Raw genomic sequence first — 14,688 nt, 5'->3', positions numbered from 1 at the left:
GGTCCTTACAGGCTACCTGGTGCCCGCGGGCACCGCGTTGGGGACCCCTGGTCTAAACTATCGACTGTATTTTTCCCGTTCGACTACACTACACAGACCGCCGCATTGTTCATTCAGAAGGCCCCCTGAATATTTTTATATATTTAGGGAAAATAAAAAAAAAATAAAATGACCTTTTATAAATTTATGATCATGATTTATGTTAGACCAGCAGAGTCAGGTCTAAGGCTGTCAGGGCCTTACTGGCCCTGACAGCCCGCTATTGCTCACATTGTATTATTTGGTATAGTAATTATAATGAAACTTTTTCAAAACAGGTTACAGGTTAGAAAAGCTAGAAAAGGGTTGCATGGAGATGGCTAAAAACCTTTTTGTGCACCACTTATAGTAAGTACAGTACATTTTTAATCAATCGTTTATTAATCCTTACTGTACATTCCTGTACGAAACAGCATCTTCGTAACATGATAGTTGACGCGTGCGCTTAAGAGAGGAAGACCGGTAATAAATGGTTCAAATGTGAGAAAGGAGAGAGGCAAAATACACGCAGACACACACACAGAAACGATGAAAATCATGATCTTCAGTCAACTCTTATCAAGACAGTAAATTAGAGAGAGTCGGAGCAAAGCAATAAATAGGCACTAGGGGACATGGCCGCATTAGCATCCTGCAATTAGCACTCAGGGGAAGAGGATCAAGCTGTACTGAGAAGAAAGAAGAGGAAGGGGTCTGAGTTTACAAAAAGTGACCATGAAGACAAAGACAAAAGTCGAGACTACGAGTCGGACAAGAAGGCTCTGTGTGTGTCCGGGAACTGCTGAGAGTTGAAGTCTGGGTCGTCCTGCGTTCGTTTTTTGATGTCTGCTTTGACCTGAGAGGAAGTGGAGAAAGCCAACAAGGCGAGTTGATAAGATGTGCAGTCATGTGAGCTCACTGGACCAGCAACGATGACCATAATAGAATTAATCTTTCTCTTATGGATTGATTGACTGTTGAGCAAAATGGCAAGCTCCTCTGCCTCATATACTCCTTTTACATGGCGATTAAATGGTGAGACAAAGTCGTCCCAGCCTTATTCCAAATTCTGAGCTAGTATCAGCCGTATTGGCGTGAGGCTGTAAAAGAATGCTTTATACAACACACCAGAAGATGGTGCAGGCAATATTTAAGTTAAAAGCTTAAGTACCACTGATAGTCACACAAATTACTCTCTGCGTTTGACCCATTCCCTTGTCCACCCCCTGGGAAGTGAGGGGAGCAGTGGTGATGTAACCCCCAATTCCAACCCTTGATGCTGAGGAGCAGGGAGGTAATGGGTCACATTTTTATAGTCTTTGGTATGACTCAGCCGGGGTTTGAACTCACGACCTACCAATCTCAGGGCGGACACTCTAACCAACAAGGCTACTGGGCCTTTGTTGGGTCTGTGTAAACAGACAAGGCGGATAAATGCTTTGTGAAAGAGACTACCATGAAGCGTGGATGACACTAGTTTGACTACTCAATTAAGGTACGGGGGCTTGCTGAATACGTTTAAGGTGTGTGTATGTGAAATCTGTATGTCTTTTGAACAAAACATTTAGCATTTAGTAGTCATATTTCCCCTTTACCTGCTCTGAATAAGCCTCTTTCAGCTCCTCTGTGTCCAGCTCTTCCTGCAGACGCTCACCAGATGTGATGGGCTTCACGCCGGCCGCCCTGGCTGCTTGGCTCACAGCGTCCGAGAGGGAGGCCAGGCTTCCACCACCCTGTCCAGTCTGACGACGCGCACGTACATTGCAGTGAGGAAGGAGGACGACTACTGATGCAAAGTTAAGACACGTGAAGCAGCTCACCTTTCTGCGCTTGGCGGGCATGCCGTGCAAATAGGCGTCAGACAGCGGCGGCTGCGCCTTCATCTTCCTCTGAGTGATCATATCACACCTGATGATAGGAACCCACTCCTGCAAAAGCACCAGTAGATGAACAAGGAGGATGGAAGTGTATCAAGGAAAAGATTGGACGACATCAATTAAAACAGCACGCTAGTCTAATGAAAAAATCATTCAAGTTTTGAAGATCAGGGATGTTCTACTGTTATAAAGATTTGGATGAAAGAGCAATTGGAGATTTGTTTGGGATAACACACTAAACAGTAGGAGATATTTAAGCAAGTAAGTTTTTCCATCTCAGCTGTTTAAACAAGAATCTCACTTTCCGCCGTTATGTAAAGTTGTGTTTGAAGGCTCTTCAGAAAATCTAATACTTCTGTTTAGGTACTTACTTGGATTGTTCTTTTAATAACAATCTAGATCAGGGGTTCTTAACCTTTTTGACCTGGGCTCAACTTTTCCAATACAGAGGGGCCCGGTCCCACTCAAATATTAACACTGAATTAGTTATGTTATTCTTGATTTCAATCATATTCATTAATTATATCTAACCTACTTACAGTTTACAACCTTTTCAAATGATATGAAACCATGTGTTAGTCACAGAGATTATTATTTATTTAAGACATAAACCTTAGGTTTAGGTCAGGCTGATTAGAAAAATAAGTAGTAACCAAATATACTGCATAAGAAGGAAAGAATAAGAAAAATTATTTTACAATTATTTTATTAGAATAAATAAATAATGAATAGGTTTACCTAAACAGTTCAAATTAAAGTGCACATTAAAATACAGCTTCACCACTTAAGTCATAATTTTTGTGCTTAATGAACTTTGACTTTAGCTACAAACTTCTTCTGTTTGAGATTGTCATTACTGCCACAAGTGGTGGAAAAGTGTACTTCACCTGAGTACTGTGAAATATATTTTTGGCGGCCCTCTATGTGGCGCTCGTGGCCCAACAATGTCAGAGCTGTTTATAAAATAAGAGTATGGCCAATTAAACAACCGGAGCCATGATTGCTACCAAGGAGGTGTGCGGCTGTGCTCGGATGCATGCAATTGCTGTCGTTTGGACATTAGTTTTTCTGACGAAATAAACCAAAATAATATGTCCATATATAGTTCTAAACATACTCCAGCTCATAAAAACGTACAATAAAACATGCTTTAATTTCGTGAAAGTATAATTTTGCGGCCGTATTTAACACACTATGCTGCTTCATTCCTGCAGTGTTTTGTGACCAGCAGGTTGCCGCGCACGCAACCGACGGCGCAATTAACGTTAAAAAATACACACAACAATCAAAAAATAACCCTCATTTTGCCAAAATATTCATTATCTTTGGACCAACAATCGCAAAGAAATTATGGCTTCTGTGTCAAAAAGTATGTCAACTGTGGTGGCTGCCTCCAATGTATTTGTAATCACTACTCATTATATATTACTCTAACTGATCTTTATTTTTTGTAACATGCTAAGTAAATAAGTGTAGTTTTGTAATTATTTCCCCATATTTCTGCAATATAACTCAAACATTTCAACACTGGTGAATAGTAGAGAATATGATTTTTGGCCCAGAACATATATTTCGCTTTATTCATTATTGACGAGTTTTTTCCCACTCTATGTTGTATATTATTTTTATGAGATTTTCGGTACACTTTCTCAATTTTCATTCAAAATTTGTTTTCTTTTACTCATTCAATGTCTGCCTATTTGTATTTGTGTTTAACTTTTTCTTCTGCTGCTACTGAATTTCATTATTTTAGTTTTACTGGGATTCAAAGATAGTCTGTTTTTGTCAAACCATCTCTTAAATGTCTACGTTTCAATCCTCACTTATGGTCCTGAGCCTTGGGTTATGACCAAAAGGACAAGATCCCAGGTACAAAAGGCCGAAATGAGTTTCCTCCGCCGGGTGGCGGGGCTCTCCCTTAGAGATAGGATGAGAAGCTCTGTCATCCAGGAGGAGCTCAAAGTAAAGCCGCTGCTCCTCCACATCGAGAGGAGCCAGATGAGGTGATTTCTTCTTTATACACGACTCTGAACAATGGGCAGAACCTAAGAGTTAAGGGGCTGTTCCCAACTTGCTTAAAGTTAAAAAAAAATTTAACCAAAAAATATAAGACGACCAGCAAGCTTGTTACCATGAGTGGTTTAACAGAACATACATTTTTTAAATCACTATTTTGTACAATTGCTAAATATGGTAGACAGGGATGGGTACAGTTCACATTTAAACCGATACGGTACCCGAGAATAGATACCGGAACACAATTTTCGGTACTTGTGTGTTACTAAATATAAATAGTTTTTGCTGATAAAAGCAATATTTAAAAATGAGCAGATTTTGTTTCCTTATCACATTTGCAGGAATGACATTAAGTTGCAATTGCAAGTACAAGACATTAGATGGCAGTAGTAAATAGTTTATGGTGTGTTGGTCAGTTCAGTCTTTGCTGTCTGTTGCGCCCTACAAAGTGGTAATACTGTAAGTATTGTACTTATTACGCGCCAGCTATTTGATTGTAATGTGCATCTTAATTGTAGTTTTCATTAACAAATTTGAAGGTGTTAAAATAAAAAAGTTAACACTGCTAATGCTAATCGGTAGCATGTCAATAGCAAAGCCAAAGTATATTAGCATCTAGCTAGCGTACTTTTGGAAAAGTGGAGCCTTATTTAACTTACGTTGGAGCGTTTTCTGAGTCAATTTCTTTCCATACAGATAAGAAACACTTATCTCGATGACACTAAATCAACAGCACACTCTGCTGATTTCTGCCAAGTAGTGCACACCCTTTTGGCAGCTATTGCTTCCTGGCACAGCCATGAAAATAACAAACTCTAGTTTGTATTAAAGTTGGAACGTTCCTTACAGTTTAGTATGACCACACTTGTCCAGTCATGACGAAAACAATTACATTCAGATTATAACAAACTCTCACGGGCGGTACGGTGGCTGCCCAGGCCTCAGACTCTCCAGCAGAGTTGGAGCTGACTCCCTCAGCTCCTACTGCCGTCATGGCGGCTAAGGGCGTTGATCCTCCCCTGGCACCCAAGTCTACGGGCAGCGTTCTCGTCTCCCGTGACGACGCCCTCGCGTTGCGTGACGCCAACATGGCCTCCTCCGCTGTGGTAGCCGCGGCGGGTGAGTGAGTGTCACTGATCTTTGGGTGTGAAGAGGGAACCAGAGCGAGACAAAGTGAAGTAGTTGTTAAAATATCCCATGGAGTTCATTAGAAGGACACGAGTGGATTACCGCAGCACTTTGTGTTTGCTCTGGCTCTTGTGTGTCACTCGCAGCCGGTTGATCCTTCTGTGAGAAAAGGGTCATGGATTATTTAGCAGCCATTTAAGATGCAACATAAGGTAACAGGATATGAGAAATAATTCCTGTAGCATGTGACCTAAGGGTATAGACCTGTGTGTGTGTGACCTGTGTGTAAACAATGTAGTTTTGGATCTGCTCCTGTGTGATTGGGAGGTGTTCTAAAATTAACTGTAGCCTCATGGTCATCATGCTGGTCATCCAGGTGACGAGACTGGGGCTGATGTCACTCGACATCCTCCGCTGGAAACACAAACAAAACACATTCATTTTAAAACCACACCTACACTTGTCTATTATTAGCACTGACATGGACATGGTGAGGAGCAGGTACGTACAATCCGGTGATTGATGACAGCGGTCAGCGCTCGTTGGTCTCCTCTAAGACAGTGCAGGTTGAGTGCCAGACATTCAAACAGCGCCTGGTTGCACATCTGAAGCAGGCGAACCCCAAAAGAGTCATCTGGAAAAGAGAATTTCAGAGTAGGGTTGTACGGTATACCGGTACTAATAAAGTACTGCAGTACTAATGAAATAAAAAGGTACTACATTCAGCATCAAGGGTTGGAATTGGGGGTTAAATCACCAAAAATTATTCCCGGGCGTGGCACTGCTGCTGCTCACTGCTCCCCTCACCTCCCAGGGGGTGATCAAGGGGATGGGTGAAATGCAGAGGACAAATTTCAAATCATTGGTACTTTAACTTTAATGACATGATGCGCCGTGATGACATTGCTGATAATATGACTTGAGGCGCATGTCGCGAGTCAACACACACACAGAGCATTTGCAAGCAGAAACAGTGTGGAGCTAGACGAGAGAGAGAATGGACGTATTTTGGCTTAAAACTAACAATAAAGGTGAAGCTATAAACACGAAACCGCTACTGTGCAAGCAATGCTTTGAAACAGCTGTTATAAAAGTATGTTTCGAATAAGTATCATCCCTGCAGGACAAGGAATAGCTAAACATTCTTCACTACACACCGTAGGAGGATATAATAGCTAACCGCCAACAACAAGCTCCTGAATGTAAACAAATGTATGGATCTATACAATTACAGCTGTATATAGTCGATACTATATATATGTAGGAGGCCACGGGGAAGACCCAGGACACGTTGGGAAGACTATGTCTCCCGGCTGGCCTGGGAACGCCTCGGGATCCCCCGGGAGGAGCTGGACGAAGTGGCTGGGGAGAGGGAAGTCTGGGCTTCCCTGCTTAAGCTGCTGCCCCCGCGACCCGACCTCGGATAAGCGGAAGAAGATGGATGGATGGATTGATGGATATATATATGTAGTCAGGTCGGGCTTATACCGCCACGGGTAAGATGTACCCCCGTGCTACCTGCCGCATTCGGGCAGATGGGGCTCGTAAACCTGGTAAGGCAGCCCATCTAGGAAAAGGAAATCTCCAATCTCAAAACCACCGCTGCCTTGCGGTCACCACTTGAGGGTAAGGCTAAGGGAGTAAACCCCGACAGAAAATCAGGAGCCGGAGTCCTGAAGGCGGTTTGATGTTGTAGCGTCATTCCGACAACTCCTGCGGCGTCGCTGGTGCCAAGTTGTATCGACACTCGTCGCTCCCTTGGATCCACCAGCCATGCGGAAAGGGGGGGGCTTGCTGCCTGGACAACAGCTTGCCCTCCATAGTTCCATGCCCAGGCCATGTAGGTCCACTGGAGAGGTCACTCCAGCAGATACCGGTTCTAAGCCCATCCGATTGGCGAAGGAAACAGGTGCCAAGGGGCCATCTCCGTCCGTGGGAGGGACCATCCCAGTGAGACCCCCCCCCTTTTTGGATCTACCCCATCGTCTCCCGAGACGGAAGGATGTCGACGATAGTCGATACTACAATGATTACATCTAGGGCTGGGCGATATATCGATATACTCGATATATCGCGGGTTTGTCTCTGTGCGATATAGAAAATTACTATACCGTGATATTCGAGTATACGTTCTCACGCAGTTGCTTTTTGATTGATTGATTGATTGATTGAGACTTTTATTAGTAGGTTGCACAGTGAAGTACATATTCCGTACAATTGACCACTAAATGATAACACCCGAATAAGTTTTTCAACTTGTTTAAGTCGGGGTCCATTTAAATTGATTCATGATACAGATATATACTATCAGATATATACTATCATCATAATACAGTCATCACACAAGATAATCAGGGGTGTGGAGGGGGGGGGGGGGGGGGGGGGTGGGAGGATATGGACAGCAAGTAGTGGAGAGAGAGAGTCAAAGAGAGAGAGAGAGAGAGAGAGAGAGAGAGAGAGAGAGAGAGAGAGAGAGAGAGAGAGAGAGAGAGAGAGAGATCAGAAGGCATAAGAAAAAGTATCTGCATTTGATTGTTTATATTTGATTAGTAGCAATCGTTTAGGGTTGTAGCTGCCTGGAGGTGAACTTTTATTGCGCTTTTAGCTGCAGGGCATTAAACTGCATGCGTTTCTCACTCTTTCCTGTCTCTCCTTCTCACAGAGACTAAAACAAACGCACCTTCTTACATACGTCACATACTGTCATGTGAGCAACGTCACACGCTCCCGCGGAACGAAAGGTAGCGACATGGTAACGTTAGCTGTGATGCTAACAGCTAACGGTGTGGTTTGAGTGGTAATACGAGAGAAAGAAGGTGCAAATCTGGTAACAAATGGAGGAATAATTAATTCCCAAGAAAAACAGCACGGGGTCCATTGTCTGACGGTGGTTTGGCTTCAAGCGGGAATATGTCTTTACATCATGTCAACATCTCCGTTCGGTGCCACACCAACTAAATGCCGAAGCAACTATTTCCACATCAACACCGTAGGACATATACTATTTGATATGCAGCTCATTTTTATGTGACAGTTATTGAAATATCTTGTGTGTCATCATGCACAAAAGTGCACTTATAGCTTGTTCATACTTGCCAACCTTGTTCATTTATTTACACATATACACACACAACACTCCTCTCTACTCATTGTTAGGGACCGAGTCCCTTTGGGACAGAGGACCCTATTGAATTTCTAGCGTTTTATTATTATACCGCCGCCTCTTCGAGCTGTAATTTGACCCCCTTAACATGCTTCAAAACTCACCAAATTGGACACACACATCAGGACTGGTGAAAATTGCGATTTAATCAAAAAACCAAACCCCAAAGCTCAAAATAGCGCTCTAGCGCCCCCTAGGAAGGAAACACAGACAAAACTGCCTGTAACTCCCAGTAGGAATGTCGTAAAGACATAAAACAAAAACCTCTATGTAGGTCTAACTTAGACCTATATTTCATACACTGACAACCCCCAGCAAAAATCAGCAGGAAGTTTGCAATTCCCCCTTCAAAACAAAAGTTGTGTAAAAACATTCACCTTTTTTCAAACATTATCTCCTCTGAGCGCGTTTGTCGTGTCGGCTTCGAATTAGCACAGGAGAGACATTGAACCCTTCTGATTAAAAGTTGATGAAAGAGTTTTAATTACTGCTCCGGTTTGGATTTTATGAGCCCTCAAAGTCGGTCCCGTCCATCGCTGCTTGCAGCTTTAATTGTATTTGAAAGTGCAATGCTTTGCAGCCAGTAGCAAAGCCTTTGAAGGAGCGTAGGTATGGGCAGTGTAATATTCTGGTTTGGAGTCAATAACCAGGCGAGGTGACGAAGTTACGTCTTTTTACTTCATACTTCAGACCCCACTCCCACACTTGCTTTAAAGATGTATGAAAAAACATTTGAAAAGGAATTTTACCTTTGCAACCTCATTATACTATTGGCTAAGTTTTATATTCATAAACACTTTCTACCTCTAACAACCAAAAAGCTGTGAAAACTATGATGCTGTGTTCCAAATTTAAGTTATTTACTGAAATGGACTGAGCCTATGGCTTTGCACTTTGTTTATTTTATATATATATATATATATATATATATATATATATATATATATATATATATATATATATATATATATATATATATATATATATATATATATATATATATATATATAGTATTCTATTTTAGTTACTTTGAATTTACAACCCCCTGGCGATGCTTTGTACTGTTTTTGTACTGTTTTTGTATTTACTTTGATTATTATTTTCAACTGTTTTGTAAATGTTGAAATGTAAAAATAAAGGTTTTTAAAAAATAAAAATAAAAAATAAAAAATGTAAAATATAAAAAGACTCCCACACTTGCCATCAGGGTGCGCAATACAACGTAAACCATTGGCCAACAGAAAAGTAACCACAGAACACTATACGGTATAGTGTTCTGTGGTTACTTTTTGGTTGGCCAAGCAGACGTGATCATACTTGCCAACCCTCCCGTTTTTAGCGGGAGACTCCCGGTATTCAGCGTCTCTCCCAATAACCTCCCGGCAGAAATTTTCTCCCGACAAACTCCCGGTATTCAGCCGGAGCTGGAGGCCACGCCCCCTCCAGCTCAATGCGGACCTGAGTGGGGACAGCCTGTTCTCACGTCCGCTTTCCCACAATATAAACAGCTTTCCTGCCCAATGACGTCATAACATCTACGGCTTTTAGAGAGTAGAGTGCACAACTGCGCACACAACAAGGAGACGAAGCAGAAGAACGAGGAAGTTACAGACATGGCGACGCCGTCGACGAGCAAGATGAAGAAATACGCTTGCAAGTTCCAAAACGAATGGAAACAAGGATTTCAGTTCATCCAGGACAGCTCGAAGGGGAAGGGGTATGTAATTATGTTGCCTGTACATTTTTTAAAACAGACTTCTCCATTGAATACGGTGGCCGAGTCATGAACGGAGGAGAAGTTAAACAGGACAATACTGCCATCTACTGGATAGCCCCCGGAACACTGAAATTCAAGTATTTATTTTATTTATATGTATAATAAAATAGATATATATACATATATATATATATAGCTAGAATTCACTGAAAGTCAAGTATTTCATACATATATATATATATATATATATATATATATATATATATATATATGAAATACTTGAGTTGGTGAATTCTAGCTGTAAATATACTCTCCTCTTAACCACGCCCTTAACCACGCCCCCCGCCCCAACCACGCCCCCACCCCCGACCAAGCCCCCCACCACCACCCCCCACCTCCCGATATTGGAGGTCTCAAGGTTGGCAAGTATGGACGTGATGACAGGCTGTCCTCACTCAGGTCGCACGGACCTGGAGTGGGCGTGCCTTAAGTCCGGCTGTAAATTGGGAGAAATTCGGGAGGATAGTTGTCCCGGGAGAATTTCGGGAGAGGCACTGAAATTCGGGAGTCTCCCGGAAAATTCGGGAGGGTTGGCAAGTATGAGCTTGTTTTAAAATGTCTCTGACAATCTTGCACTTTCTGTTTTGAAATGACATGAATGTTTGTGCCACTGCTTAATAACTATTAAATAAATACACTTTTGCTAAATTGACTTAGTTGTGATTTCCCTCTCTGCATGAAAGTTTAAAATGAGCATATATTAATGCAGTATGAACAAGAATGTTTTAAATGTACACATAGAATCAGCATACTGCTGTGATTATATGCATCAAGTGTTCATTCAAGGCTAAGGCAAAATATCGAGATATATATCGTGTATCGCGATATGGCCTAAAAATATCGAGATATTAAAAAAAGGCCATATCGCCCAGCCCTAAATACATCCATATTTTTTACTATCACAAAATCTTTTGTCTTTTTTATTGTTTATAAACTGAGGAAATACATCCCTGGACATAGCAGAACTTGAATTATGACCAATGTATGACCATGTAACTACTTGGTATTGGATTGCTATCCACATTTGTAGTATCACACCAAATTAATGTAAAGTAACCAAACAACAGAAGAATATGTGATTATTACATTTTAACAGAAGTGTAGATGGAACATGGTCAACTAGAACATAACCAGATATTAACAGTATATGAACAAATAGATCATTAAACCATCCTTTCATCTTGTACTGATTGTCCCTCATCTTTTGACAAACTAATACAATCAGAAATGACACAATATATTACTGCATATGTCAGCAGCAAACTTACGAGCATTTGTAACCTGTGTGCATACTACTAAAAGAGAAGTTGTCTAGTATGTTCACCATGTTATTTAATGCCAAAACATGTTTAATATATCATAAGATTTCTGTTCAAATTAAGCTAAGAATGACATTTTTGTGGTCCCCTTTATTTTTAAAAGTATCATAACACATATTGGTACTAGTACCAAAATATTACTATTGGAACAATCCTAATTCAAAGATTATGTTGCATACTTCTTATTTTTTGCTGGCTAAACAAGCGGGCAATCTAATAAATGAATGCAAATATGGACTCAGGCTGGAGTGACCAAAAAATACCTGTACAACGTAGAATGTGTGTAGCGATACCCATCAACTGCTGTCTGAAGAAGGACATGTTAGTCTGGGTGACGTCGACACCCTCCAAAATGGTGACGGAGGATTCCCTCTGCAAAAGAGATGTGAAGGTGAAGGTAAAAAGAAGCTCAGCACAATTTGTGTTACTGGGGGAGGACTCACAAAGCTTTCTGTGATGTATTCCTCCAGTTCTTGCACAATAGTGTCAGCAGCAGCCTGGGAAATAATATTTTTTGTTTTATTCTTCAATTAATAAGGAATGATTTTTTTCCTCATGATGATTGGTACTTACAGCGATGTTTGCATCTGTTGGCTCTCTGCCATTGAGGTAGTTCTGGGTGAAGAACTGGGACAGTTGCGGCTGAATGCGGCCCATCGGCTGGTGCTGCCCATGCAGCAACATTACCAAGTCGGACATGGTGAACGTCTGGCACACCAGCATCAGCAGCTCACCAAAGAAGCCTGACAACACAGGTCAAGATGACAGAAGTGACCGCAGACGCTTTTTCAGACTGGATAGCAACCCCTTGGATTGTGGTTGTTTACCAGTTGGCTCCTCCGGGCTGATGAAAATGTTGGTGGTCTGGGAAAGCCTCTGCATGAATTGCGCAATGCTCTCAGTGTCGTTCTGCGCCTGGCCGAGAGAACCCATCATTGAGCTCAGGAAGCCACGGACGATGCCGGTGAACAGCTCCGGGTTGAGGGCTTCAGATGCTGCTGCAGATGCAGGGTTGGAAGTCGGGTTGGTTTCTTCGTTAAGAGCAGTGGTAGCACTAGAGGGCGGATGAGGTGGCGGGGAGAAGATGGGCTGGGTAGCCTGGAAAGATGTTTTAACGAATGGGCACCAAGGAATTTATTTTCAACACACTGGTACCTACTGAGAACATGTGCTCCAAATTGCAAGAGATTAATACTGAATGGTGGTGGTATACAGACCTGCTGCATGAACTCAGCCACTCCCTGCATAAGGTTGGGGAGACCTGAGGTGGTGACGGTGATGGAGGGGCCCCCCGCAGTACCCAGCGTGGCCTCTCCGGTAGCCCCTAGCAGAGAGCCAAGCATCTGGCTGAGGTCTGCGTGCATTTCCTGAGGCTGCGGCTCGCTGGAGTTGTTCTCGGTCTGATTCGGTGGGCTGGCGGAGTTTGCTTCTCCACTCGAGGTAGAGAAAGAAAAGGAGGAGGAAGTTTGAGAGGAAAAGGAGGACGCGGAAGAGGAAGTGGAGGAGGATGTGGAGGTGGATGAGGATGTGGTGGCTGGCTGAGCTGCTATAAAAAAAAACAAGAACATTTCTGGCTGACAATGCCAAATTTCAACCTATTTACATTAAGGAAATGTAACTTGCCCATTTGTCCTGGCAGCAAAAGCTGACCAACCAGCGCGCTAATCATCTGATTGACAGCAGCAGGGTTGAAAGCCTGTGGAAGATCATTTTAATGACTTTAGTGTCTATTCTGCCTCACAGTTAGTAAGAACACACTGGAAAAAACTCACAATCTCACCAAGTATATATTTCCTTTGGTGGTAGCGGGGATGTATATTGCAGCCTGGAAGAGTTAGGGCAGCATGGGATTCTGGGTATTTGTTCTGTTGTGTTTATGTTGTGTTACAATGCGGATGTTCTCCCGAAATGTGTTTGTCATTCTTGTTTGGTGTGGGTTCACAGTGTGGCGCATATTTGTAACAGTGTTAAACTTGTTTATACGGCCACCCTCAGTGTGGCTGTTGACCAAGTATGTCTTGCAGGCACTTACGTGTGTGTACAGAAGCCAATTACAACATGTGACTGGGCTGGCAAGCTGTTTGTACAGGTTGTAGAGGGCGCTAAAGGCAGTGACATCACGGCACGCCCTTAATATTGTTGTTTGGGTGAAGACATTCGAGAGAATGGTTGCCCTGAAATTCGGGAGTCTCCCAGAAAAATCGGGAGGGTTGGCAAGTATGACGCTGTCAAGCGCCATTCATATAAAACTTGCGGGCCGCACTAACATTAAATTTTCATATTAAGGTGCGAGCCGCAGAATAACGTGGGCCGCGTGTCTGAGACCCCTGCTTTACACAGTGAAACCCATTATCTACATCTTTAAGCTACATTTAAACCAGTGTGGGGGGCACTGGGAGCAGGTGGGAAAGTGTCTTGCCCAAGGACACAAGGGCAGTGACTATGATGGCGGAAGAGGGAATCAAACCTGGACCAGTTTGCTGGCACGGCCGCTCTACTAACTGAGCTATGCCGCCCAATATATTTAAAGAAAAAAAAAAACCTGTATGTCAGTTTTGTGATATTAGTACTGATGCATGGCAAATATCAGACATAATTATCATGCAGATATTAGGAATTATGTCACACAGATAAATCCTAAAATACAACTCTGATGACTGATTTTTTTAACACGTAAACTTCCCCTGAGCTTATTGTAAACAAACATGGTCAATCATTTGGGACTTTGTCACTGTTTCAAAGGAAGACATTGTGTGTGCTATTTGAAAATATATTGCGCTTTTAACACATCAAACCTCATAATCCACCTAAAACGCCAGCATTGCGATGACTGTTTGTGTGCACACACTATAGTTAATCATTCAAAAAACAAAACAAAATCAGTTGATTGTTATTGGTATCGTTCTTGAGAAGCAGGAAGTTATCTGTAATGGTATCAGCTTAAAAAAAAAAAAGTGCATTTCTACTTTTCAGCATACACATTTCAACCATTTCCAGTTAATTTACACCTTTACGCTCTTTAAATCCCGCTTTTTATGTGTTTTTTTGGTAATAGTATTTTTAGAAGATGCGGCGGGCCGTTAAAACCAGTGACGTGCAGTCAGGGGAGGCAGGTGAGGCGGGGTCTCACGTGCCATCATGGAAAGAAAAAAAATTAATTAAATTGTTATATGTATTCAGTGATTATACTATAAAGTTATTTTCCATTTAACTTCACCAGTTTTAGATTATTTTTATTCAAAATCGCTGAATTTTCACATTTGCCGTTCAAATACTGAGAAAAGACTTGCGGTGAGTGACCGGCCAGTTGAGCCTCACCATGGATTGCGCAATGACTCGGCTAACTGCTGGCCTGCTGTGCAGCGAGACCGTATTGCTATATGAATTATA

The 14,688-nt window shown here is 42.2% G+C and overlaps 1 protein-coding gene across 6 annotated transcripts in view; it reads right to left on the bottom strand.

Moving 5' to 3' along the window:
• Positions 1-387: 387 nt before the first annotated feature.
• bag6 (BCL2 associated athanogene 6) overlaps positions 388-14,688 on the bottom strand; it is a 55,625-nt gene continuing 41,324 nt past the window's right edge. For 4 of the 6 annotated variants that reach the window (XM_062062740.1, XM_062062737.1, XM_062062742.1 and 1 more), the window contains 13 exons: positions 12,922-12,994; positions 12,516-12,844; positions 12,126-12,396; positions 11,872-12,041; positions 11,742-11,795; positions 11,562-11,670; positions 5,549-5,673; positions 5,304-5,453; positions 5,142-5,198; positions 4,828-5,049; positions 1,839-1,946; positions 1,614-1,760; positions 388-874 (listed from right to left, as the gene is read on the bottom strand). In XM_062062740.1, coding sequence (XP_061918724.1) covers positions 779-874; positions 1,614-1,760; positions 1,839-1,946; positions 4,828-5,049; positions 5,142-5,198; positions 5,304-5,453; positions 5,549-5,673; positions 11,562-11,670; positions 11,742-11,795; positions 11,872-12,041; positions 12,126-12,396; positions 12,516-12,844; positions 12,922-12,994 — 1,911 coding nt within the window. In that variant the 3' untranslated portion in view covers positions 388-778. The remainder of the gene's footprint in view (positions 875-1,613; positions 1,761-1,838; positions 1,947-4,827; positions 5,050-5,141; positions 5,199-5,303; positions 5,454-5,548; positions 5,674-11,561; positions 11,671-11,741; positions 11,796-11,871; positions 12,042-12,125; positions 12,397-12,515; positions 12,845-12,921; positions 12,995-14,688) is intronic. The other 2 variants (XM_062062739.1, XM_062062738.1) reach the window with 2 other exon arrangements.

The sequence above is a fragment of the Entelurus aequoreus genome, linkage group LG11 (genome assembly GCF_033978785.1).
Source record: "Entelurus aequoreus isolate RoL-2023_Sb linkage group LG11, RoL_Eaeq_v1.1, whole genome shotgun sequence".
Classification (NCBI taxonomy): Eukaryota; Metazoa; Chordata; class Actinopteri; order Syngnathiformes; family Syngnathidae; genus Entelurus; species Entelurus aequoreus.
Note: the sequence above shows the minus strand (reverse complement) of the source record. Positions and strands in the feature narration are given on the sequence as shown.